This window comes from Bos indicus, chromosome 6, assembly GCF_029378745.1.
Source record: "Bos indicus isolate NIAB-ARS_2022 breed Sahiwal x Tharparkar chromosome 6, NIAB-ARS_B.indTharparkar_mat_pri_1.0, whole genome shotgun sequence".
Taxonomy (NCBI): domain Eukaryota; kingdom Metazoa; phylum Chordata; class Mammalia; order Artiodactyla; family Bovidae; genus Bos; species Bos indicus.
The window spans coordinates 114886092-114911067 of NC_091765.1; the positions used below are offsets into that span (position 1 = coordinate 114886092).

Here is a 24976-nt window from a genome sequence, read left to right on the forward strand (position 1 = left end):
AGCCCCTCAGTCTGCCTCCAGGGACGACTCACTGCCCACCTGCTCCGTGCCAGGCTCTGGGCACCAGAGAGAAGTCTGATCCAGCCCCTGCCCATGGGCACTCGCATCGGGCAGCTCCAGGACACGGTGCCCAGCGGGGTTGTGGGGCCAGGATGGCAGCGGGCCCATGAGGAGAGAGGGAGGGCAGAGGCCCTGGGGGAGGCCAGTCTAGCTGTGGCCCCATGTCGCTGGACGCTGTGCCCTGCAGGGTCCGGCTAAGGCGGCTCCAGTCACCAGTGCCAGCCCGGGGCCTGGCCCCGCGGAGGCGCTGAGAAACGCCTGCACAGGTGACCGAGTGAGCGAAGGAGCGCAGGGACTGGAACACACCATGACGCTCCTCTCAGCCCGGCTGGCGGCTCACACTTCCTCGTGGAGCCCATGGGGGCGGCGTGGAGCAGTGACAGGCAGGGGGTAAGCAGGGACCCCAGCACGGAGGCCTTGGTGGAACACCGGGCACACGAATTCTGGGCCCCAGTGGGGCAGAAGCTGGGCAGAGTTTGGAACAGGAGGGGCCTGGGAAGACGCCTGTGCTGCCTGGTGGACTGTGGCACCCACAGACCAGGGGCGGGGGCCATGGGTGGGCTGCTCCCGGACAGCAGAGGAGAGGGGAGTGGCAGTGGGTGGGCTCGTAGGGGCTGAAGCGAGGGCATCGTGGCACCAACATGAGGCGGCAGACGGGACAGGACCCGGCCAAGGGGGCCGCGGAGGCCGGGGCGGGGGAAGGGGAGAGTGCCCTAGAAGCCATCGGCGGCCACAGGCTGGCAGCCTCGGCACCTCTGCGTCCCTGGGAGAGGGCTCAGTCCTGTGTGGCAAGGAGCGGGGGGCCGCAGGGCATGGGGCTGGACAGAGGTGTGCCTCCGTGCAGGGTCAGGGTCCGTCTGCCACGCTTGGCCCTGAGCCAGTGGGAGAAAGGGAGGGGGAGGGAGGGGGGAGGAAAGGAAGACGGAGGAGGGAGGCAAGGAAGCGGGAGGGGGATGAGGGAGGAGGGAGGAGGGGGAGCGAGGGGAGGAGGGGGAGGAGAGAGGAAAGGAAGAGGGAGGCGGGCCCGCTCACCGGCAGACGGCGCACACGAAGCAGTCGGGGTGGTAGGTCTTGCCCAGAGCCGACACCACCTCGCCCTCAATGAAGCGGTCGCAGCTGAAGCAGCGGGTCCCGTACAGCCTCTGGTAGTCCTGCGTGCAGATGTACTCGCCCTGCCGCACGAAGAAGCCGCCCTCGGCCAGGTCACAGCCGCACGCTGGGGACACACAGGCGGAGCCGAGTTAGCAGGCAACCACCAGCTCCCGGGTCCTGATGGGGCACACGCAGGCCTCGGGGGGAACTCGGGGTGGCCCGCTGAACCCCTGGGATGTCAGCTTGGGCCCCTCAGCCTGGAGCTGAGTGGACCTCCTAGTGGAAGCCTCTAGAAAGGGACACTGGCCCAGGAAGAGAAGGAGGCCGTGCTGGGGGGCCAGTCCAGGGTCTCCCTGCCTCCTTGAGCCCCAGGGGTGAAGTGGAGATGCCCACGAGCCCCCAGCCCCTCCAGCTGTGCTGTCCCCAGCACAGAAATACCAGATGGGGGAGGCGGTCAGTACCTGGGCACCTGCTATGTGCTAGGCCCTGTTCTGGATGGGAAGATCCCATAAGGACAAATGATCACCCCCAGACCACAGCAAGGCTTCCTGACTCCCCACACCCGTCTCCCCCAGTGTGGATGAGGCCAGAGCCCCTGCAGGAGGGAGACAGGCCAGGCACGCAGGCACTGACCCTAACACACACCTCCTGCCCTGGGAGGACTGGGTGAGGGGGACTTGCCGAGTGGAGGAGGGGGCGCCTTCCCCCAGGACAGGCCCCAGGGCACGTGGGAACCAGGCTTGGTTCCCGAGGCAGCAGCCTTCACGCCCCTCCCTGCAGAGGACCAGCCTGCCATCTGGTCTGTCTGGGGTCTTCAAGCGTCGCAGCCCCTAAGCCAGGGTCTTGAAAAACTCTGCAGCCCATCTTCGAATCAATGCTTAAGTGTTTTCATCAAAACATCAACCGAGGGAGCCTCCCTAGTGGTCCAGCAGCTGAGACTCACTACTCCCAGGGAAAGGGGCCTGGGTCTGTGCCCTGCCCAGGGAGCTAGACCCCACAGCCCACAGCTAAGAGTTCCCACGCTGCAACAGCCAAATACACAAACAAACGTTTAAAGATTAACTGATTGCAGAGGATATCATTTCTGGGAAATTCTAAGAATGGGCAACTTCAGTCGATTGGAGATGCCAAAGCAAGACCATGGACCTCTGTTTAAAAACCCAGAGCCAGGCTCTCAGTAAAAGCAGGCATTCGTCCCCCTTCTGCCTGGAAAGCCAATTTCTATCCCTCCCCCACAGAACCGTCTGCAAGAGAGGCGCTTCTGAGATGGAAAACGCCAATGGTTCCACAACAAAAACCCCACAGTCCACATGGAACTCAATTTATCAGAAATTTCTTATGGTCATGCTGTGTGCGTGCGTGCTAAGTCATTTCAGTCCTGTCTGACTCTTTGCGACCCCATGGACGATAGCCTGCCAGGCTTTTCTGTCCATAGGATTCTCCAGGCATGAATACTGAAGTGGGTTGCCATGCTCTCTTCCAGGGGATCTTCCTGCTCCAGGGATCAAGCCAGCATCTTTTGTATCTCCTGCATTGGCAGGCAGGTTCTTTACCACTAGCGCCACCTGGGAAGCCTTTTCTTATGGTCAGTTCAGCTGAGTCACTCAGTCCTGTCCAACTCTTTGTGACCCCATGGACTACAGCATGCCAGGCTTCCCTATACATCACCAACTCCCAGAGCTTGCTCAAACTCATGTCCATAGGGTCAGTGATGCCACCCAACCATCTCATCCTCTGTCGTCCCCTTCTCCTCCTGCCCTCAATCTTTCCCAGCATCAGTGTCTTTTCCAGTGAGTCAGTTCTTTGCATCAGGTGGCCAAAGTATTGGAGCTTAAGCTTCAGCATCAGTCCTTCCGATGAATATTCAGGACTGATCTCCTTTAGGATGGACTGGTTGGATCTCCTCGCAGTCCCAGGGACTCTCAAGAGTCTTCTCCAACACCACAGTTCAAAAGCAATAGATCTTTAGCATTCAGCTTTCTTTATGGTCCAACTCTCACATCCATACGTGACTACTGGGAAAACCACAGCTTTGACTAGACGGACCTTTGTCAGCTACGTTATGTCTCTGCTTTTTAATAAGCTATGTAGGTTCTTATGGTCACAAGGTTGTAAATATTTAATAGCTTATTCTGGATGGGGTTGTTATTACAGCTACTAGTACAAGGTAGTACTAGTACTAATTTACTAGTACTAGTAAAAAGCTAGTTACTAGTAAAAATTGCTAGTACAAATCTATCAGAGCAACACGTACGACGGGGCTCCCCTGGTGGTCCGGTGGTAAAGAATCCACCTGCCAGTGCAGGGACACGCGTTCCGTCCCTGGGCAGGGAGGACTCCACGCGCAGCGGGCAACTGGGCCCATGCACCACAGCCACTGAGTCCAAGGGCTGCAAGTACTGAAGGCTGCATGCCGTGAAGCCGGTGCTCCACAGCAGGAGAACCCACCGCAATGAGGAGCCCACACACCGCAGCGAGAGAGCAGCCCCGCCCGCCACAACTAGGGAGGAGCCGCTCAGTAACGGAGACCCAGCACAGCCAAGATCAACACAGAAAACCAGAACGCAACACACATGTCGCTACTACATGGAGATCATCCCTACACAGAGAGGGTGAGAGCCTTCTGCAGTGCAGGTCTCGATGACACGATGGTGGCGGTGGAGAGGAACTCCTGGTGTCTGATCGGGGGGCCCCTGAACGGCGCCCTGCAGGTTCGGGAGGCAAGGGCAACCAGACAGCCTCCGCTCACCACAGGTGGCTCCTCAGGCTGGTAGGTTCGGGAAGAGCTCTCCGGGAATCGGAATCTCCGGAGGGTCTCAGGGCCGGGTTCTGCTCGGTCCGGTCAGCAGCGCCTTTCAGCACGTGGACTGGTCAGCGCACTTGGTGCACCCTCCCACAGCGACCTGGGGGCTCCAATGGCCCTGAGGGAGGGACCCACTTAGCGCAGCCCCCAGCCCCACATGGGGCAAGGTGGTGGGCCTCTCCTGGGTCTCCCCGTCGTCCCCTGTCCCCCTCGCCTAGGCCACAGAGCTGCACGTACTATTCCGTGCTAACAGCCGCCCGCAGGCTTGGAAATCCTTCCTTCCGTGTCTCCAAGGAGCAGCTGGCTCTTTGGACAGAAAGCTGAGCAACTGAGAGCCGGGACGCCGGGGCTGCCCGGGTGATGCAGGCTCGCCCCGCGCATCATGCTGTGGGCCCTGGGCAGGTCCCCGGCCTCTCTGGGCCCCGTGTCCTCATCTGGGCGGACGGCAGCACACAGGGGATCCCACGAGCTCGCGTGACGTGAGCCCCGAGTCGTGCGGGGACACCGTCCACGTCTCTTTGGACTGACGTCACTCACCTGGCAGACCCGAGGCCGGCACTTGGTTCTGGATCTGCCCCCCTCCCAGCCGAGAGCGAGACCCCTTTGTTCAATCTCAAACCCCGGTGTAGCCCCAGCAGCTGCACCCCGACTAGGGAAGAACAGGCTCCCTGGGGCCTGTGCAGGAGAATTATTGTCCTCTGCAAACGCCTCCTGCAGCGACTCAGCCCTGAGGGACAGCTGGCTCCCGGACACCCTTGGCTCTGGGGTTTGGCTCATTTTCCAATCTTCTTAAAGCTATGACGGCACTGACTATTCCTCAAAGGAGAAAAACGTGCAGAGGGATCCAGTGCCCCTTTAAACCTGAGTCTCCATCACAGAGGCACTAGGAGACGGAATAAAAGCAGCTTTTCTGCCCTGCGAGCTGGGTCCCGCTGGTGCCATGATGCCCCCCACATTCCCGGGTCATCTCTGCTGCGGAGTGGATTGTAGCTGCCCAGGTGCCTAAGGTTAAGGCCAGACAGTAAAGCCAGACCTCTGCCTGCTAAAAATAGAGAGTCCAAATACATTCATTTCAGTCGCTCAGGGATGTCCCACTCTTTGCGACCCCATGGACTGCAGCACGCCAGGCTTCCCTGTCCATCACCAACTCCCGGCGCTTGCTCAAACTCATGTCCATCGAGTCGGTGATGCCATCCAACCACCTCATCCTCTGTTATCTGCCAGAAGTCCTCATCAAGTCAATATGCTGTCCTTACATTCCATCTGCTTAAGCAAGTAGCCGAGAGTCATGAAGGGCTCTGAGCAGCTGTGGGTGACCCCAAGAGGCCCCCTCTTTGGCGGTCAACCATGGCCATTTCTGAGAAATGGTCGGGAGGGGGCGGGCCGTGGTGGGAAGACAATCCATATTCTGGAATACTGTTTGGCTCAAAGGCTCTTTTACCGACTCAAAGGAGTGTGGGAACGGCTCCTACCCACTAACCCAGCCGCCTGTCTCTGGGACTCTATCTCAAGGAAATGACTATGAACATCCACAGAATTCCACCCGCACAGTGTCAGCTGCAGCGTAACTACAGGATACTGTGATAAGTGAACTCTGGGCTTTAGAGACAGGAAGCCTGGGCATGGGTCCTCGCTCCCGCTGCTGTGTGACCTGGGGAAGTTACTTAACCTCTCTGAGCCTCAGAGTCCTCATCTGTAGCAAAGGGTTAATCATACTGATCTCCCACGGTTGTCACAACAAATCACTGAGATGAGGCAAAGGAAACTGATCAGCCCAGCATCGGCTGGAATCCACACAACCGTTTAACCGCTGGGCCAGGCAGCTGAAGGGATTTGGGCAGGTATTGAAATGTGCCGACAAACCCATGATGGGGAAAGGGCTCACGGAGTCCCTTAAAGAGACACAGAAGTCTGTAGACAAGAGGACTCTGGATGGAAAAGACTCACAAAGGAAGAGCCTGGGATGCGGACGGCAGTCCCTCGGGGTGGCCAGCTGAGGGGCGCTCCAGTGCTGGCGCCTGGGCGAGGAGAGAGCGGCTGACGCTACAGCACCAGGCGGACCGAGAACTCAGGCGTCCGCAGAGCTGGAGCGAGCTGGCTGGGGGCAGCGGGTCACCGCCCACCCAGGCCCCAGCCTAGCCTCTGCCGCAGACCCTCCCTCTGGAAACAACAGGCCCACGTCAGCTGAGAGCCCTTCCTGCCCTGACTGTCCACTGCTCTCCCCTGGCTTCCGGTTCCCACGAACGCTCTGGAACACAGGCGTTTGGTCCCTGTCACCCCCTGACACCCAGACCAGCTCTGGGCGTGGCCGTCCATGATCCCCAGAGGGGTGTGTCCTTGTGGACAACCCCACCTGCTGTTACCAAGTTACAGGCAGAGCTGGTGCATGACACACACACTCACACATGCACACACACTCATATACACACATGCACACTCACACGTGCACACGCACATTCACACTCACACACACAGTCACACACCCCACACTCACACACACACACACACTCATACACTCACAGACACACTCAGACACATGCACACTCACACACACACACCACACTCACACACACCACACTGACATACACATGCACACACACACACCACACACACACTCACACGCACACATACACACTCATACTCACACACACATGCATTCACACATACACTCACACACACACTCACACACACACGCTCACACACACACACCCCCCTTCCCCCTGTCTCCTTCACTCTTTCTGCAAACATGAGCACACTCAGCCCCTGGGCCGCACGGATCAGAAAGCAGCTGCTTTCCTGGCCTCACTTTCTCATCTTCTCAGCGTTTCGGAGTCGGGGCTTGCGCTTCCCAGGCATCGTGAGCAGGACGACAGATGACCCCAGCTGGAAACAGACGCTCCGAAAGCACAGGACTCGGCCACACGTGGAACGTCCGGAGGACCAGATTCATCCTCCTGGGCAAGTTTCAAGTGTTTGTAACAACGGTCACAGCTTTCGTTTTCCCCGAGGACCTGCCGTGTGCCCGGTCTTTGGCCTATTTCCATGTCACCCGCAGTCCCATTGTACACCGTGAAGCTGGCTGGGTTCTAAGACAATCTGGAAGCAGACGCCCCCTCAGACTCTCGTCCAAGCTGCCATGGCCTCGGGCCAGGGCTCCGGGCCCGTCTCCCCTCCCTGCCCTGACACCCACATCAGCACGGCACCCAGAGGCCACGACACTAAGACACACAGGACCCTCCTGGGTTCTTGCTCCTCCGGTGTCAGGGCCCGGGTCCTCGCAAGAACCCCTCCGGCCCTCCCCACTTTCTCCTCACTCTGCTCCGGGCAAGCAAGCCTCCTGGTGTCCCGGAAACCGCCGGGCAGAGCTGCGTGCTTCAGTGTCGCTACCCTGGCTGTTCCCTCTGCTTGCGACACACTTCCCTCACCTCCTTCGAGTCATCATGCAAAGGTCACCTCCTCTGTGAAGACTGCCCTGATTACCCAACTTAAAAGAGTGACTTCCTGGCACTCTCAACTCCATCTTCATCTTGCTCCTTGTCTTCCCCTCCCTAGCGCTTCCCTTTCAGTATATAATAAAAATCTACTTATTTACTCTACCTAGTGCTTCTTCTCTGTCTCCCGGCCCTGGAACGTGATTTCCATGAGGACAAGGATGTCTGTTTTGTTCACGGATGCGTCCCAAGCACCCAGAATGCTGCCCAGCTCAGAGCAGGTGCCCAGTAGGGTTGCTGAATGGAAACCGAGGCTAAGAAATGTGTCTGAAACGAATGTGAGCAGGGCGTGGGATGGGAACCCAGAACTGGCAGCAGAGCCCAAGCCTGACGACGTCGAGAGCGCCTGGAAAACGACGTGACTCCTTTCACAGATTTTCATATTTGGGTGAACCAAGTCACATCAAGCAAGTGTCTGGATGGCGGGACCCCAATATGCTGGGATCTCGGGTCAGAATTCGACACAGCTGTCTTCTGTGCTAACAGACCCTGCTGCAGTTGGGCTGGCAACACACCCACCAAAGGAGAAACGTGGCTGGAGTCAGTCAGTCCCTGCCCTCCCTTTCCTCTTTACTGGTGGGAGTGAGTGTGACCCAGTTCCAGCTGGTGAGTCATATAGGAAGCCTGTGAGGGCCTCCAGGAAAAAGCTCTCCTCCCTGATCAAAGGGTCGCTGCTGTTCAGTCGCTCAGTCATGTCTGATTCTTTGCAACCCCATGGACTGCAGCACACCAGGCCTCCCTGTCCATCACCATCTCCTGGAGTTTGCTCAAACTCATGTCCACTGAGTCAGTGATGCCACACAACCATCTCATCCTCTGTTCTCCTGCCTTCAGTCTTTCCCAGCGTCAGGGTCTTTTTCAATGAGTCAGCTCTTAGCATCAGGTGGCCAAAGTACTGGAGCTTCAGCTTCAGCATCAGTCCTTCCAATGAATATTCAGGGTTGATTTCCTTTAGGATGGACTGGTTGGATCTCCTTGCAGTCCAAGGGACTCTCAAGAGTCTTCTCCAGCACCACAGTTTGAAAGTATCAATTCTTCAGTCCTCAGTCTTCTCTGTGGTCCAAGTCTCACATCCATACATTACTACTGGAAAAACCATAACTTTGACTAGATGGACCTTTGCTGGCAAAGTGATTTCTCTGCTTTTTAATAAACAGTCTAGGTTTGTCATCAAAGGGAGATTACCCTGATTAACCACACAGAGCAATCATGCGGGAGGAGGGCCCCTTTGCCCCACATCCCTGCCCAACCACTTCCCCAGGGTTGAGTGTCAACCTGTGAGGATATGATGTTTGGAGTTACAGCAACCATCCTGAGACCATGAGGACAGGCACTGCTGAAATGCAAAAGGCTGGGGGTGGGGCAGCTGGTGTGGAGAAGTGGAAAAAGAACCCAGTCTTTGATGACTTTGTTGAGCTGTTACATTAACAAGCTCTGGGGGGTAAGAAGGCTACTTCCAGACTTCCTGTTAAGATGATAAATACCCATGTAATTTAAGACACTGTAAGTTGGGTTTTTTCTTTTATTCTTCTTTTATTCATCCAAGAGCATCTTCAATGACTCATAGACTGCATTTTCATGAGCGGTGAATAAAAGATCAATTGAAGACGATGCAATCCTCGTGCTTGAATAAACACAACTCTTTTAAAACTCACAGGAAATCTTAGCTGTTCTTGTCATTTTTCAGCAGGTTAAGCAGACATGCTGTTGGGGGAGGCACACTGATCGAAACCGTCCACCCTGGCCAGGCACCATAGTAACCATTTGCATGAGTTGTTTTATGACAGGAGATCCTGGTAAGGAATACGGAACTGATAAGCCACCACCAACCAGAAGAGTTCGGGAAAAGTCTAAAGGAGACACCGCGCGTCCGTCCACTTCCCAGAATCCCTCTCGCTAGCATCCATCTTGGCTGAGCGATGCGTGCGCCACCAGGAAAGACTCTGAATTAGAATGATTGGCCAAAGACCACCCGGAAACTAATCCCATCAGCATAAAACCCGAGACTGCGAGCCATGCGGCAGAGCGGTTCTCCTGGGCTCCCTTTCCCTCCTGCTCTCCACCCGGGTGCCCTTTCACGATAAAATCTCTTGCTTTGTCAGCACACGTGTCTCCTCGGACAATTCATTTCCGAGTGTCAGACAAGAGCCCAGTTTCGGGCCCTGGAAGGGGTCCTCCTTCCTGCAACAAGGCCACCCCCTGAGGGCAGGGGCCCTGCTGTGTCAGCAGGCTGGCAGGGCTCCTGGCACAGAATGAACCTGTGGGTGGGTGGATCCCTGGGGGTCTTGGAACCAGGCCTTCACGCTGACAGACTCCTGCCACTGCCCCCCTAACATGACGACCCGCCTCAGGTGCCTGCTGGGGCTCAAGGATGAGGCCCAGATGCTGGCCCAGCACTGCCCACCCCGGCTGCTGAGGACCGGGTCAGACCCATTCCCACGTCTACTCGGGAGGCTGGAGCTCAGAGAAGGACCCTGGGGGCGGGTCACCAGGGGCAGCCCCCCCGCCCCCCCACTGACCAAACCCCGTGGGCCACAGCAGGTGATGGGTGGGGTGCTGGACATCTAATGCCTTTTATCCAGTTCCTAAGGTCAGTGCCCCAGACAATCCTTTTATACACAGCAAACATTTCCCCTGGGTCTTTTCAAATCGGCTTTTAAAAAGGAGCAATCTAATGGCTTTGGCTTTATGCACGAACACAGCACGTGCTTCTGAAGGAGAACAGAGGAGATTGAACCTGGGCAGCTCTGATGACCTGAAGAAATGGGTCGGGCAGGGCCCTGGCCAGGGTGTCGGGTCACGTCCGCCCTGGGAAAGGTCCCCGGGCACAGGCGCAGCCCTGTGGGCCTAGGGTTGAGTGAAGGGCACAGGGTCACGGCTGAGGGCAGGGCAGCGGTCCTCAAGTTTTCTTTTCAAACGACCGAACTCAACACAAGAGCTCCCACAGAGTCTGTGACTTGATGCGGCTACAGGTGGGGGGCTCCTAGAGGGGGTGGGGGCTCTCCCTGCTGCCCTCCTTTCTCGCCCCCCTTGTCCCCCTGTCCAGGAGGCCCCTCCAAGGAACCTGAGAGGGAAGACCTTCATTCAGCGGTCTTAGCAAGAGACAAGGATGGAGGACCCAGGGCCAGGGCAGTGCCCATGTGCCCCTGGGGAGACGGAGTGGCCAGCAGGGCCCGCCCCTCCATGCGGACCCCCGACAGGGAGATCTGAGCTCCCGAGACACCTGGTTCACAAGCCCTTGGAGGCACCACCCGGGCGTCCAGCCAGGTGCCATCACAAGGTCTGGCGGGAGCCTGGGCCCAGAGGGGTGGGGGCAGGACGAGGCCCAACACTCACTCCAGCCAGGAGGCCTGGCCTGTCGCAGGGTGTGCGTCGGGGCAGGGTGGCACCCTGTCCACGCAGCTCCAGCCAGCCGGCCGGGCTCCTGTCTGCCCCATGTCCACTCTCCACCCGCCTGTCAATCCATCCCCCAGTCACCACCCCCACTCACCCTCATACTCCAACCACCCTCCCCGCTTCCTTCCCCACCCCACCCCACCCCACCCCGTCCACCCCGTCCACCTCCTCCACACACAGCCAGTTCCCAGGTGCACCAGCTGAACGCAGAGGTGGCTTGGACACTGCGCCTGCTACCTGGGCCAGGTAAGCTCAAGGCACTACCTTCATCCCAGGTGATGGGAGAGGCCGAGGCCTGTCTGCCTGGAGAGCCCACTCTGGTCCCTGCCGGGCAGACGGGCTGGAGGCAGGGGCCCGCTGGGGACCGTGGCACTGACCCTAGGGGGTGGGTGGGGTGAGGGGCGGGGAACACAGCTGGCCACTGGGGTTTTCTCTCCTTCCGAGGCTCCCGAGAGGTCTGCTCCTTCTGTCTCTCCCATTCATCTGTATCTGTCCTCCCCTCCCTCTCTCCCCCCGCTTTCTCCTGCTCTCATTTGAAGATCTTCGGGTCTAGGGTCTCCAGCAGCTGACCGGATTTGCCCCCTTGGGCAAGAAGGGTCCCCCCATTGCCTCAGTTTTCCCTCCTGGGAAAGGACGGGTGTGGACCAGGAGATCCGTGATTCTGAAGCTCCGGGGCAGCCGGGTGAGGCGGCAGGACTGAGCACAGGGTCCGTCTTGGCTCACCGATGACCGTGGCCTCCCTGACCCCCTGGCCCTCGCCTCCTGCCCCCTCTTCACAGGGACACAGACCCCGCTGGGGGCCTGCACCCCGTCCCTCTATGCTGGGGTGGGGCAGAGCTGAGCCTCATGGGAAGGGCCCCCCAATTCCGACTCATGCCAGTGGCTCCCCCAGGGGACACCTGTGAGTCACAGCCACCCTTGAATCCTCATTTTCAGTGGAGATAACGCCACAGCCACCCCGCCCCCCAAGACTGGGGGGCTTTAGAAGGAAACACACAAGAGAGCTGGGCTCACAGGAAGTGCTCAGCAGAGGTGAGGGCCAGGGGAGATGGAGCCACTTCGGGCGCCACGCAGGACCAGCGGGCTCCCTGGGGGCCCTGCTGCACCCCCGGGGGCCCTTCCCAGCCCTCGGCTTCGACCACTAAGGGCCAACTGTCCCCACTGAGCTGGTAGGTTGTCTCCTGACCAGACCAGACCGCAGCCTCCAAGCTAGATCTCAAGCCTTCCTACTCAGCGTTTTCAAAGGCCAGGTCTGGCACACAGCGGGACCTCATGGGACCATGACAGGCTGCAGGGACTCAGGCAGTTAACGGGCCCCGTGGAGGTGATAGAAGCCACGGTGCTCCGTCATCTTACACGTGGCGTGTTTGCTTCCCTACCTCGACCAGGAAGCCCAGGCCCTCACTGCCTGGGGCCCATCAAGGCCCATCTGTGAAGCTCCCTGCATCTCTGGACGGTGTTCAAACCCACGGGGTGGCAGGCTGTGACAACACCGCGTGCTGCCCAGAGGTAAGGTGGGGTTGCAGGGTCACTAAAAGAAATCTTTAAAACTACATGGACTTCCCGGGGGCGCTAGTGATAAAGACTGAGAAGGCAATGGCACCCACTCCAGTACTCCTGCCTGGAAAATCCCATGGACGGCGGAGCCTGGAAGGCTGCAGTCCATGGGGTCGCTGAGGGTCGGACACGACTGAGCGACTTCACTTTCACTTTTCACTTTCATGCATTGGAGAAGGAAATGGCAACCCACTCCAGTGTTCTTGCCTGGAGAATCCCAGGGACAGGGGAGCCTGGTGGGCTGCCGACTATGGGGTCGCACAGAGTCGGACACGACTGAAGCGACTGAGCAGTAGCAGCGATAAAGAGCCCGCCTGCCAGTTCAGGAGACATAACAGATGGAAGTCCGATTCCTGGATTGGGAAGATCCCCTAGAGAAGGCCATGGCAACCCACTCCATTATTCTTGCCTGGAGAATCCCACGGACATAGGAGCCTGGTGGGTTACTGTCCATAGGGTTGCAAAGAGTGGGACATGACCGAGCAGCTTAGCACGCATGTATAAATTCTTTGAGTCTGGACGCTGTGTCAGATTGGTTTGATTTGTCCATCCCTTCCCCCAAATGCTACTTTTCATTTCTTTTCAGGAAAGTGAAAGTGGCTCAGTCGTGTCTGACTCTTTGTGACCCCATGGACTATACAGTTCATGGAATTCTCCAGGCCAGAATGCTGGAGTGGGCAGCCGTTCCCTTCTCCGGGGATCTTCTCAACCCAGGAATCGAACGAACCCAGGTATCCCGCACTGCAGGCAGATTCTTTACCAGCTGAGCCAGAAGGGAAGGTCAAAAATACTGGAGTGGGTAAGCCTATCCCTTCTCCAGCGGATCTTCCCGACCCAGGCATCCAACCGGGGTCTCCTGCATTGCAGGCAGATTCTTTATCAACTGAGGTATCAGGGAAGCCCTGTTTTCAGGAAACTAAATGTAAATTCACGAAATCCCTTTGGGCACGACAGAATATGCACTAACTTCAGTGCAGGGAGGAAGGGCAGGCTGGAAGGATGCTCCAGAAAGCCTCAAACAGGGGGATTTCATGTGATTTATTTTACTCTTATCTTTCTGATATTTGAATATCAAATTATCTATTTGACTTTAGTGCATATACATGTCACTTTGTATAGCCAGATAAAAAGTCATTTTCACCTGGAGCAAGTGGTAACGTTCTCAGTCTCACTCCGGTGAGGATGGGGCGTGCCTGAGGTTCGTGGTCCAGCTCCGGCCCCGTGCACCCCAAGGTGCCGAGCTCACGCCTCCAGCAATGGCCACTTACTGCGTGGCTCTGGGCCCAGGTGGCCACTTTGGCCAGTGGATCCGAATCCTCTGACACGGCTACAGCCATCGAAGATGCTACCCAGGACCAGAGCTCGTCCTCTGACCCACTGCCCCCTCAGACAGGAACTCCTGTCAGCCCCAGAAGGCATGCAGGCAGGCCATGCTGAAAAGATCACGTCGGTATAGGAAGGTTGGGGATCAGTTTCTCCAATAGCCCAGATCTAACGAGTTTCTGGGGACGTGGGCTCACTGCACGGCAGCGCTGTGCCCGGCCCCGCGGTGGGGACGGCCGGGATGCTCACCTTTGCAGATGAAGCACTGGATGTGGAAGTACTTGTTCTGCACCCGCAGCACCTCGCCCCTGCACACGTTCCCGCAGGTGTTACACAGGATCGCCGTGCTGGGCGGCTTCTCCGGGGGGCTGGGAGCAGCCTGCGGCTCCGACACTGCAGGGGAAAAGGAGCAGCGTTAGAAAGCGGGATGCGCCGGGCGCAGGTGAGCAACCGGCACCTCTTCAAGCTCTACGGGCCCCGCATAACCCCCTAGCATGACCCAGAGGGCATCGGGGGACCAGCGGAGGGCAGCAGATGGGAGACCCTGACGGTGGTCCTGTCCCCCACCTCCCTGGCCCTCCGGGGCCTCAGAAGCAAGGCACCCCCACCCCTGGCTCTGCTGAGCTCGCGAGTCCTTCTGCAGACGGGAACCCAGGTCCTGTGCCATACAACGACTGCATCCTCCTGTGAGCTCACTTCGAATCCACTCTGTGGCCTGGGGCCGGTGGCCTGAGTACCATCACTGTCCCCCCTTACAGCCAGCCACGACTGAGGGTGGTCATGGAGACCCTCAGAGGGATGGGTCAGGGTGGATGGCCAAAGGGCCCACCTGTGGGGCTCCGGGGGTTCCGGGAAGGGCCGCCGCTCACCCACACCCTCCAGAGGCGCCTACGGGGGCCAGTGTGAGGTCACTGGGGCCCACGGAGCGGCCGTGCCCGGGGAGCTCCAGCCCAGCAGTGGCCACAGCCAGGTGGTCAGGGGATGACCAGGGGCTGGGGACCAGCTCCTCTTAGGCCTGATGGGGCTGGAGGCCTGGGGGACCTGGGAGGCTACTGAAAGAGCATGGGGGTGGGGATCCCACATGCCTGGCTAGGGGCAGGCTCGCCCTTCTCAGGCTGGTCCTGGGTGGGAGGTGGACCCGGGCTGCTGGGGCCAGTGTGGGCCGTGCTCTCTGCCCGGCGGGCTTCCATACCAGCCTACAGCACTGCCTCCCCCACCCCCACCCCGAGCTTCATGTGACTCCCTGAGAGGAGCTGATCCCCTTTCCTCCACAGGGAAGCTCGTCCACTCCTCTGCCTGCCTCTGGGTCTCTGCCAGGCGCAGGGATGGAAGCAGACCTCCTGCTCAGCCAGCTCCGAGCGCACAGCCTAGCATGGACCCACATATTCCAGTCCCACCTTCCGTCTCAGCCTGGGGTCACCTGACCCGAGGCTGAGGCAAGGATTGGGTCCTGGCGGTGTACCCAAGGGACCCCAGGTGGCAGGAAGCAGTGGGGAAGAAGGAGAGTGTGCTGTCAAGCTATTCTCCCCCTCGGAGACCCTCCAGGGCATCCCTTAGGAGGAGGGCAGGGGGCTGGGGCACCGACCCCACCATCCCCCAGGTCAGGGCTGCACAAAGCAGGGCTCTTGGCCCCCTTTTCTGGGCTGAATGAGTTCTGAGGTTTTAGCAGAGGTCCAGAGGTCAGGAGCCAGGGAGCTGCAGGCATACAGACAGACACACACAGAGACACACAAATACACACTCACACACACGGACAGACACACACACACACAGAGACACACAAATATGCACTCACACACACATACAGACACATACACACACACACTCACACACACATGGACAGACACACACACAGACACACACACATACACATTCACACACACACGGACAGACAGACACACACATACAGAGACACACAAATATACACTCACACACACGGACAGACAGACACGCACACAGACACACACACAGACACACAGACACACAAGTATACATTCACACACACACGGACAGACACACACACACAGACACACAAATACACACTCACACGCACATGGACAGACACACACATACAGACACACAGACACACACAAGTATACATTAACACACACATGGACAGACAGACACACACGTACAGAGACACACAAATATACACTCACACACACGGACAGAGACACACAAATATGCACTCAACACACACATACAGACACACACACACTCACACACACATGGACAGACACACACACACATACAGAGACACACAAATATACACTCACACACACGGACAGACAGACACGCACACAGACACACACACAGACACACAGACACACAAGTATACATTCACACACACAGGGACAGACAGACACACACGTACAGAGACACAGAGACACACAAATACACATTCACACACACAGACAAACAAACACATACACACAGACACAAACACACAAGCACACATTCACACACACAGACAGAAAGACAGACATACACACACAGACACACTAATATGCATTCACACATACATGGACAGACATACACACAGAGACACAAACACACAAGCACACACTCACACACACGGACAGACAAGACATAGACACACATACAGACACACAGAGACACACAAATACACACTCACGCACGTGGACAGACAGACATGTACACATTCACACACAGACACACAGAGAGACACACAAGTATACATCCACACGCCAAGGACAGACACACACATACACACACAAATATATAGTATACATATGTATAACACACACACACACACACAGAAGCAGATGCACGATGCGTGCACAGACACTGCTTCAGCACCATCCCTGATGGAGTGCTAGGCACAGAAGATGTCCTCACTCCTGTAAAGCTGGAGGAGGCGGGTGTCACACAGAGGACGTTTCCCCTCCAGCCTCCAGCCTGCCTCACAGCCTCCAGATCCCCTCTCCCCACCATCCCCTCTGTGGGTCCGCAGATCCGCAGTGCAGGACTCCCTCCTCTGGTCCCGCCTGTGGAGAGGGCCGGGCCATGCAGGGACACCAGGCCTTCCAGGAGGAGGCTCTGAAGACCCCAGGGGAGCAGCTGTCTGGGCCCAAAAGCCATCAGCCTTCCCTGATGGCTCAGTGGTAAAGAATCTACCTGCCCATGCAGGGGACACAGGTTCGATCCCTGATCCCGGAAGATCCCACGTGCCGCGGAGCAACTAAGCCTGTGCGCCACGACTCCTGAGTCTGTGCTCGAGGGCCTGGAGATGCAGCTGCTGAGCCTGGGCAACCCACAGCCCATGCTGTGCAGCGAGAGAAGCCACCGCAGTGAGAGACCCACGCGCTGCCACTAGAGAAGAGCCCCTGCTCGCCGCAACTGGAGAGAGAAATCGAGTGCTGCAAGGAAGAGCCAGCACCCCAGAAATAAATAAGTGAGCAAATTATAGACATATATATTAAAAAAAATATATATGTATACCAGGACTTCCTTGGTGGCTCAGATGGTAAAGCATATGCCTGCAATGCGGGAGACCCGGGTTCGATCCTGGGTTGGGAAGATCTCCTGGAGAAGGAAATGGCAACCCACTCCAGTATTCTTGCCTGGAGAATCCCATGGACAGAGGAGCCTGGCAGGCTACAGTCCATGAGGTCGCAAAGCTGGACACAACTGAGCAACTTCACTTTCACCTTTCACTTTCATATTTTAAAAAGTCACCCTGTCTGGAGAAGGAGGCACAGGAAAGGAGACAATTGGCACAAACAAATACCCTGGCATCACCCCCAGTACCCCAGACCCAGCGTTAAGCACCGCCTTGAGGTTTCAGACGGGTCAGGACCAAACGGCACACTGGACGGTGTGGAGCCTAGCGAGGGCTGCGGAGCCCCGCCGGCGGCCCTGGGTGCCGTGGGGACACCTCCACTCTGGTGAAAGTGCCAGCAGCAGGCTTGCCCCTCGCAGTCTTTTCCTATACGATCCTCACAGAAACCCCCTCACCCAGTACTTAATCAAACTGCTGGGGGGTGGGGTCCTGGGCTGGAATTAAAGATTCCCCACTGGGCCTGAGGACTGAAACCTCAGGCAGAGCTGACTCACGGCTGTACACCGCCCTGGGGCTGCCTGGGACTCACGTGGGGCTGAGAGGCTCCTGAGTTACCCCGTCTGCATCGGAGACTAAACCAAGATTTGGGGGAGGGTTGGTGGGGGAACGAATGTTGTCTTCTCACTCACTAAACATATAAAGGACGGCGTGCCCTGCGGCTCCATGAGTGAACACGCAAGGTCTCACACCAGCACCTGTGTGGGATGGACCAGTGTCAGGGGCGGGTGGCGGGGGGCGGACCTGGGTACAGCCCAGCCTCACCTCCAGCAGGCAGTGACCTGGAACTCCCGGCCACCCAGGTGTTTGTCCATCCGCCCTCTGCTCACAGCGCCTGCCCCAGCGGTGGCTAGGACCTCAGGCAGAAAGGTTTGCATAGCAAGCAGCCCAGAGTCCCGCAAACCATAAGAGATCAACACACAACAGCTCAGTTCAGTTCAGTCGCTCAGTCGTGTCTGACTCTTTGTGACCTATGGACTGCAGCACGCCAGGCCTCCCTGTCCATCACCAACTCCCAGAGTTTACTCAAACTCATGTCCATCGAGTTGGTGATGCCATCCAACCATCTTACCCTCTGTCCTCCCCTTCTCCTCCCGCCTTCACAACAGCCGCTGTCATTCGCAAGAACTCACAGCCTGGCATGGCCAGTTTCCTGGTTAATGGACATATACTTGGTCTGGGGTGAAAGCTGCTTTAAGAGGGTCGTTTTGTGGGAGCGTCAGCTCTGCTGCCTGGAGCATCCTCCCGGAGCTCTGGGTGGCTGGGTGAGAGCAGGGTGCTGCCCCCTGGTGGTGGGAAGTAGACACTGCCCAGAGGGGGCCTGTTGTGGGTACCCCCTGCTCAGCTGTCCCCTCCAACCTGCGGCTGCCTGCTAGTCCCTGGGGTCCCAGCCTGAGGCTTCTGCGGATCTGAGGTTTGGGACTTCTTACCCCTCAAGGTGGACTCAGTCCTCGGACCTCGTGCAGCTGCACCAGTCGGGTGTTTTGCAAAGGGGACCAGTGCTCACAGAAGCCTGCAGAGCGAGGGCCACGGCCACTTCTCCTGCCGCCCAGTGAGTGGACTGAGGCCGGGGCAGGCGGCCCGGCTGGCACGTGGACACAACAAGAGGGAATCAGGACCCCCTGCGTGGCAGGACAGGGCAGGAACGGGCCCTTAGATGTGGATGGGGTGGTTCGGGCCAGACCTCGTCTCGTAAAGAACTCTTGGGATGAGCTGTGAAGCCATGAAAAGGCCTGGAGGGGCCTCAGGTACTTGTTACTGAGTCACAGAAGCCGGTCTGGAAAGGCTACATGCTGCACGACTGACCCCACGACATCATCAAGAAAGGCAAAACCACACAGACAGTAAACGAGCAGCGGGCGTCAGGGCCCGGGGACACGGAGGGATGAACAGGCGGAGCTCAGGGCATTTCATGAGAAACAGTTCTGTGTGATCTCACGGTGGTAAACAGACATTACTACGCTCTGCTGGGCTCCGTCGCTCACTCGTGTCTGACTCTTTGTGACCCCATGAACTGTAGCCTGCCAGGATCCTCCATCCAGGGGGATTCTCCAGGCCAGAATACTGGAGTGGGGTGCCTTTCCCTTCTCCAGGGGATCTTCCCAACCCAGGTCTCCTGTACTGCAGGCAGCTTCTTTACTGTCTGAGCCACTAGGGAAGCCCAAGAATACAGGAATGGGTAGCCTATCCCTTCTCCAGGGGATCTTCCTGACCCAGGAATCGAACCAGGGTCTCCTGCATTGCAGGCGGATTCTTTACCAGCTGAGCTACCAGGGAAGCCCATATATTATTATACGTTCATCCAAACCCAGAGAACACACAACACCAAGAGCAACGGCTGACGTATCTGCGGACTTTATATAATAATAACGTATCAGAACTAGTCCATCCATCATGACAAACGCGGAACACACAAAGGTCGCAGAGAAGGTACAGGAAAGACGTCAGCAGGAGAAACCAGGGGTCTGGGTGACGGTGGACCTGGGAACTCCCTGCTTACTGTTCAACTTCCCTGTAAACTGAAAACTGCTCTAAGAAACAAAGCCTATTACAAAAAGTTGAGAGAGAGAAAGAGAGTGGGCACCACCACACTCCAGACCTAACCCCAAACCCAGCAGGTTCATTTCGCTACAATTTCCAGATTGGCTCTAGCATTTGATTTAACAAGTCCCTAACTGCGATAATAACATGAAACATAAAGTCAAGTGGTAAGGATCAATCCCACGGGGCTGTGACCACTTAATCCCGCCCCGTGAAAATGAAATCCCAGCACAGGGAAGCCTTGCTGGGAATAAGAGAACAATTACCAGTAACATCAACACGGAACCCGCGTTCAAAGTGGAGGCTCGTGGCTTCCTGGGTCTGACCTGGCAGTTGCTGTGACCCTTCTCTTGTGATCCCTCTGGGTACAATTCTGATCCACCAACCAGATCCAGGGCCTGGAGGAGCCAAGCCAGGACAGCAGCTGGCAAGGCTGGGCTTGGGCCCACCATGCAGGGGGCAGCTGTGTGACCTTGAGGGCTGGGTGAGTTCTGAGAAGGCTCAGCGCTCGCATCTGTGATGTGGAGCCTGGTCTCAGGAGGCACTGTTCAGAATCAGGTGAAGTGGAGAGAGCTTGGAGGTGATGACTGACAGGCGTTGCCAACCAATAGCTGCTGGCTTAGTTCTCCAGGGTCTCAGGGGGAAACCAGTCACTCGGAGTGGGAAGGGCAGAGGCTTCAGGAAGCAGGAAGGGGACCTGGAGCTGCTGGGGGCCACACCTTTGCTCACCCCAAAGCCTCATCAACAGCCTGTCCTGGCTTTCTCTTCCATCCAAATGGGATCCACGCAGACCCAGCATGGAACCTTGCTGGAGCTCGATGTGGGGAGCAGTCCTGGCGGCTGAACCCTACAAGCACTGCTGCCAAGGCTGATGTCAACCTCTCAGCTCATGTCCACCGCAGTGGGGGCCCCCAGGACACCGGGCAAGAGCATCAGGGGGCCTGTAGATTTCCCTTCCGGCTGGTATACCCACCGAACGTCCCACTCCCCCCTTCACTCCCTTGGCACAGACCTGCCTGGGGGTGATCTCCCACTTTGTCCAGAGAAATTCACCAGCCTGGCCTCATTCAAGACTCGTGAGCAAACGTGCCATGCGTTCCCATCACGGGACCTGGAAGCTGCTGAGATGCCACCTGAACACATGTCGGCTGCCTCCCCTCCACGCGATCCTTGCTTCTGCAGGAGCATGGCGGGCTGGCCTTCTCCTGCCTCAGGGCATCTACCCTGACCCTTCATTCAGTTCAGTTCAGTTCAGTCACTCAGTCGTGTCCGCCTCTTAGCGACCCCATGGACTGCAGCACGCCAGGCCTCCCTGTCCATCACCAACTCCCGGAGCTTGCTCAAACTCATGTCCATCGAGTCGGTGGTGCCATCCAACCATCTCATCCTCTGTCGTCTCCTCCTGCCTTCCATCTTTCCCAGCATCTTTCCCTGACCCTGCTTGGCGCCCTAACCGTGGAAACCACTGCAGGTTTCCACGACTTCATTCTGGTGGCAGAGCTGCAGGGTGCTCAGCCAAGATGTGAGCAACTCCCAACTCCAGCCAGCAAAGCTCTCCTCCTTGTTCACCGTTCATGCACCCACCCAACAAACGCCTGAGACCTACTATGTGCCCAGGTCCCACAGGAACAAAACAGACCCAGTCCTGGCCCTCACTTGACCCATACCACACACCCCCGCCACGGAAATGGCCTGTCACCCCCATTCTGCAGATGAAGATATGGAGGCTTCCCTGGTGGCTCAGACAGTAAAGAATCTGCCTGCAGTGTAGGAGACCTGGGTTCCATCCCTGGGTTGGGGTGATCCCCCTGGAGAAGGGAATGGCTACCCACTCCAGTATTCTGGCCTGGAGAATCCCATGGACAGAGGAGCCTGGTGCGTTACAACCCATGGGGGGCGCAGAGTCCTGACTGAGTACACACAGAGGTTCAGAGATGCCGGGGGACTTTCCCAAAGCCACGTGGCTGGATCAGGGACTCAGCCAGGGTCCCTGCTGCTCGGGTGTCCAATACCACCATCCCCTTTGCCGCCTGCTGCTCTGCAAGTCCCAGTCGTGCACTTGCTTGTTCTCGGTGGGCATTCGGGGAGGCGGGTGTGCAAACTGGCCAGGCACGGGTGTGGCAGGAGGCAGGAGAGGGCGCACGCAAGGCCCGGCGAGTGGGGGTCGGGGGCAGGTGCCTCTCTTGTTCCAGGGACTCCTCTCATCCCTTACGCTCCAGAGAGCAAAGCACACAACGTTCTGTGGTCATCGGGGACTTTTCAAACTGTTTATCTCCGCTCAGTCCGCTCACCTTCCAAGCCTCTACATATGGCCCTGTCCCTTCCCAAAGGGTCCGGCTAACACTGGACCCCCGAGAAGGCCCTGCTGGCTTGGCCAAGGACCAACAGCCCTTGTTCAGCTTATTTTCCAGGCTTTGCTCTCAGGGTCAATCCACTTCACTATTGGGACATGGAGTCGCTGCATCCTCGGGGAATCCAAGGGGAAGCCATGCTCCATCAGCATGATGGTTTTGTAGCACTCTCCATCTTGCTCTCTGTATCATGCCAACAGCTGGTGTGGAGTCTCCACATTTTGTAAGTCTGCTCTAATATTGAATAAGCTTTATACATCCGTGCGTCACAGCCTCTCCTGGGGCTCTGATGCACCCAGAGTGGGTCCCAGGTGCTGAGTTCTCACCTCCTCTCTCAGGCTTTTCTTTCTAACCACGACAGTGGGCACAGACATACTGAGGGAGGCTACGGGGCCGTGGGCAGGTGCTGCAGGGGGGTGGACCTATGTGCAGTCAGGGAGGGCTTCCAGGAGCAGGTGACGCATGCCGCACAGGCACCTTCAGGGCAGCAGCGAGTGCACAGCACCACGCTCACCTCGTGGGCCAGGGGCCGGGTCTGAGAAGTGCCACTCCCTAGGGCCGGGGTGCCGGGGTCCAGCCCCGGTGGATCCAGGGAAATTCGAAGGGGAGACGGCTTCGGGAACTGGATACAATAGCTTCAATTAAATATTAATTAGAGATATAAAGAGTAATAGAATGAGGATAGCTCAGTGGGAAAATTCAGTGGAGAAAAGGGCTGAATAACTTGGTTTACGTGGAAAGCTAGTAAAATTCCAAGGCAAGGAATTTACGTCACCTACGTAGGCCACAGGCGTCCTCATGTTCTCCCGAAGGAGAGGAGACACTAAGGCCTCCCTGGTCAGATCTTAGAAGCCCAGGCATAATTAGTAGGCTTGACGAGCCTCCACGCCCCAGATGGAATTCAGCCAGAAGGTGAGAGAAAGAACAGCAGGGGGAGACCAGTCTTTCGAGGAACTGATCCCATTTTTTATTTTTCCAGGGTCTGTTTTTATACACTGAGATGTTATACAAAAGTCACGCGGGGTCAGCAGTCCTGACTGTTATTAAAGTCAGGTGCTTCATACAAATGTATACAGAGGTCTTAGGGGTGTTACATCAGCTTCTAGCCAGGGGGCCTGCTGACAATTTATGACCCTCTCCTTGTGACAGCAGTCAGTCAACCAGAACACTTATTTCTCCAGGGGTGATTATTCTTAAAACAGACACCACCTTCCGAAGGTACCAGATAAAGTTACATTCCTATAGGGTGAGGGTGTAGTGGGTTTTAATTAAGGAAAGAATTTGCTTAGCCTAAGGTCTAATGTGATTAATATCAAAGGTTAATACTTGTTTCTTCTATATATTCATTAATGTGTGTAAGGGCAGGGGATGTGGAGACTTAGCAGTAAACATTGGCTCAACAAATGAAAAACCCTTCACCAATACAATTTCTAATCAGCCCATTATACTATACTAATACTTTTCTAACTTCTCTAAAGAACCTGTTTTTAGAAGGTTTAAAGCATCTCGTGCCTCTCACGGTTGGGAGGCTGTGAACAATCACACGTGGCCAGACAAGCCTGTCAGGCAGGCTAGAGAACCTTCACAGGAGTTTGTAGGTTGAAACACTCTTATCACGCCCAGGAATTATTATTAACTGGAGCTCTAAGTTAACTCTTTTTCAGAAAGAAGTGGCAGGGGACAGCCCCCCGTAAAGTCAGAGGTGAAGGTGAGAGCACAAAGCAGTAAAGTAGGCAGACTCTGGTTTTGGGGGTAGATGCTCAAGAATTTCCAGGGGGACTCCTGAGGCTTGATCCCTGCTTTGCATATGCCGAGCCTCCTTCCTCATGACCTTTGCCACGGGCGGAGCTCCTCATGCTGGCTCCCGGCAGCGGGGACCAGTGCAGACAGAGCAAGGGGCGCTCGGCCAGGCCCAGCTGGGAGACGGCACTCACACACCTGGTGACCACCAGCATCTTGCAGCTAGCACAGCCTCCAGAACAGGGGTTTGTTTAGACTGGCTTTCTAAACAGGGAGTTGACGGCACGAAGACCTTAGGGCATCTGTCTCCCCTGCCCTCAAGATACTCTTTACAGGTCGTCCGGTTCAGGAACAGGCCTGGGCCTCTCCTGCTATTGCTGCTGCTGTTGCTGCTAAGTCGCTTCAGTTGTGTCCGACTCTGTGTGACCCCACAGACAGCAGCCCACCAGGCTCCCCCGTCCCTGGGATTCTCCAGGCAAGAACACTGGAGTGGGTTGCCATTTCCTTCTCCAGTGCATGAAAGAGGAAAGTGAAAGTGAAGTCTCTCCGTTGTGTCTGACTGTAGTGACCCCATGGACTGCAGCCTACCAGGCTCCTCCGCCCATGGGATTTTCCAGGCAGGAGCACTGGAGTGGGGTGCCATTTCAGCCTCCTGCTGTTATGTGTTGGTAAATCAAAGCAAAGCACCTGTAGTCACTCCCCATCTTAACCTCCTTAAGGGCTGGCTGTGAATGAAAGCGGGAACCAGGACGCGGCTCTCTGATCCAGCCCGTCTTGCCAAGGCTGTGGGCAGCCTGAGCCCAGTGAGCCAGCTGCAAGGGTCTCCGCACTGCCAGGCCTGAAGCCTCTGCAGACACGTCATCCATCCGTCCTTGGCGAAGCTGGGGTGGTACCAGCTCCTTGCCGAGCTCCTGCTGGCACGGGGCCAAGGAAGACACGGTCCCCCACCCTGAGGAGCTCACACCCAAGGGCACAGAGGTGGAGACAGACGTGGAAACCCCTCGCAGGAAGCTCATCGCACTGACGCTGACCCCCAGGCACA

The 24976-nt window shown here is 57.0% G+C and overlaps 1 protein-coding gene across 27 annotated transcripts in view; it reads right to left on the reverse strand.

Moving 5' to 3' along the window:
- ABLIM2 (actin binding LIM protein family member 2) overlaps positions 1–24976 on the reverse strand; it is a 169041-nt gene that overhangs the window by 105063 nt on the left and 39002 nt on the right. For all 27 annotated transcript variants that reach the window (XR_011567294.1, XR_011567288.1, XR_011567289.1 and 24 more), the window contains exons 2-3: positions 13972–14115; positions 1093–1276 (exon numbers count right to left, since the gene is read on the reverse strand). Coding sequence is in view for 2 of the 27 variants with exons in the window: in XM_070791872.1 (XP_070647973.1) it covers positions 1093–1276; positions 13972–14115 (328 nt within the window). In the remaining 25 variants the exon portion in view is untranslated. The remainder of the gene's footprint in view (positions 1–1092; positions 1277–13971; positions 14116–24976) is intronic.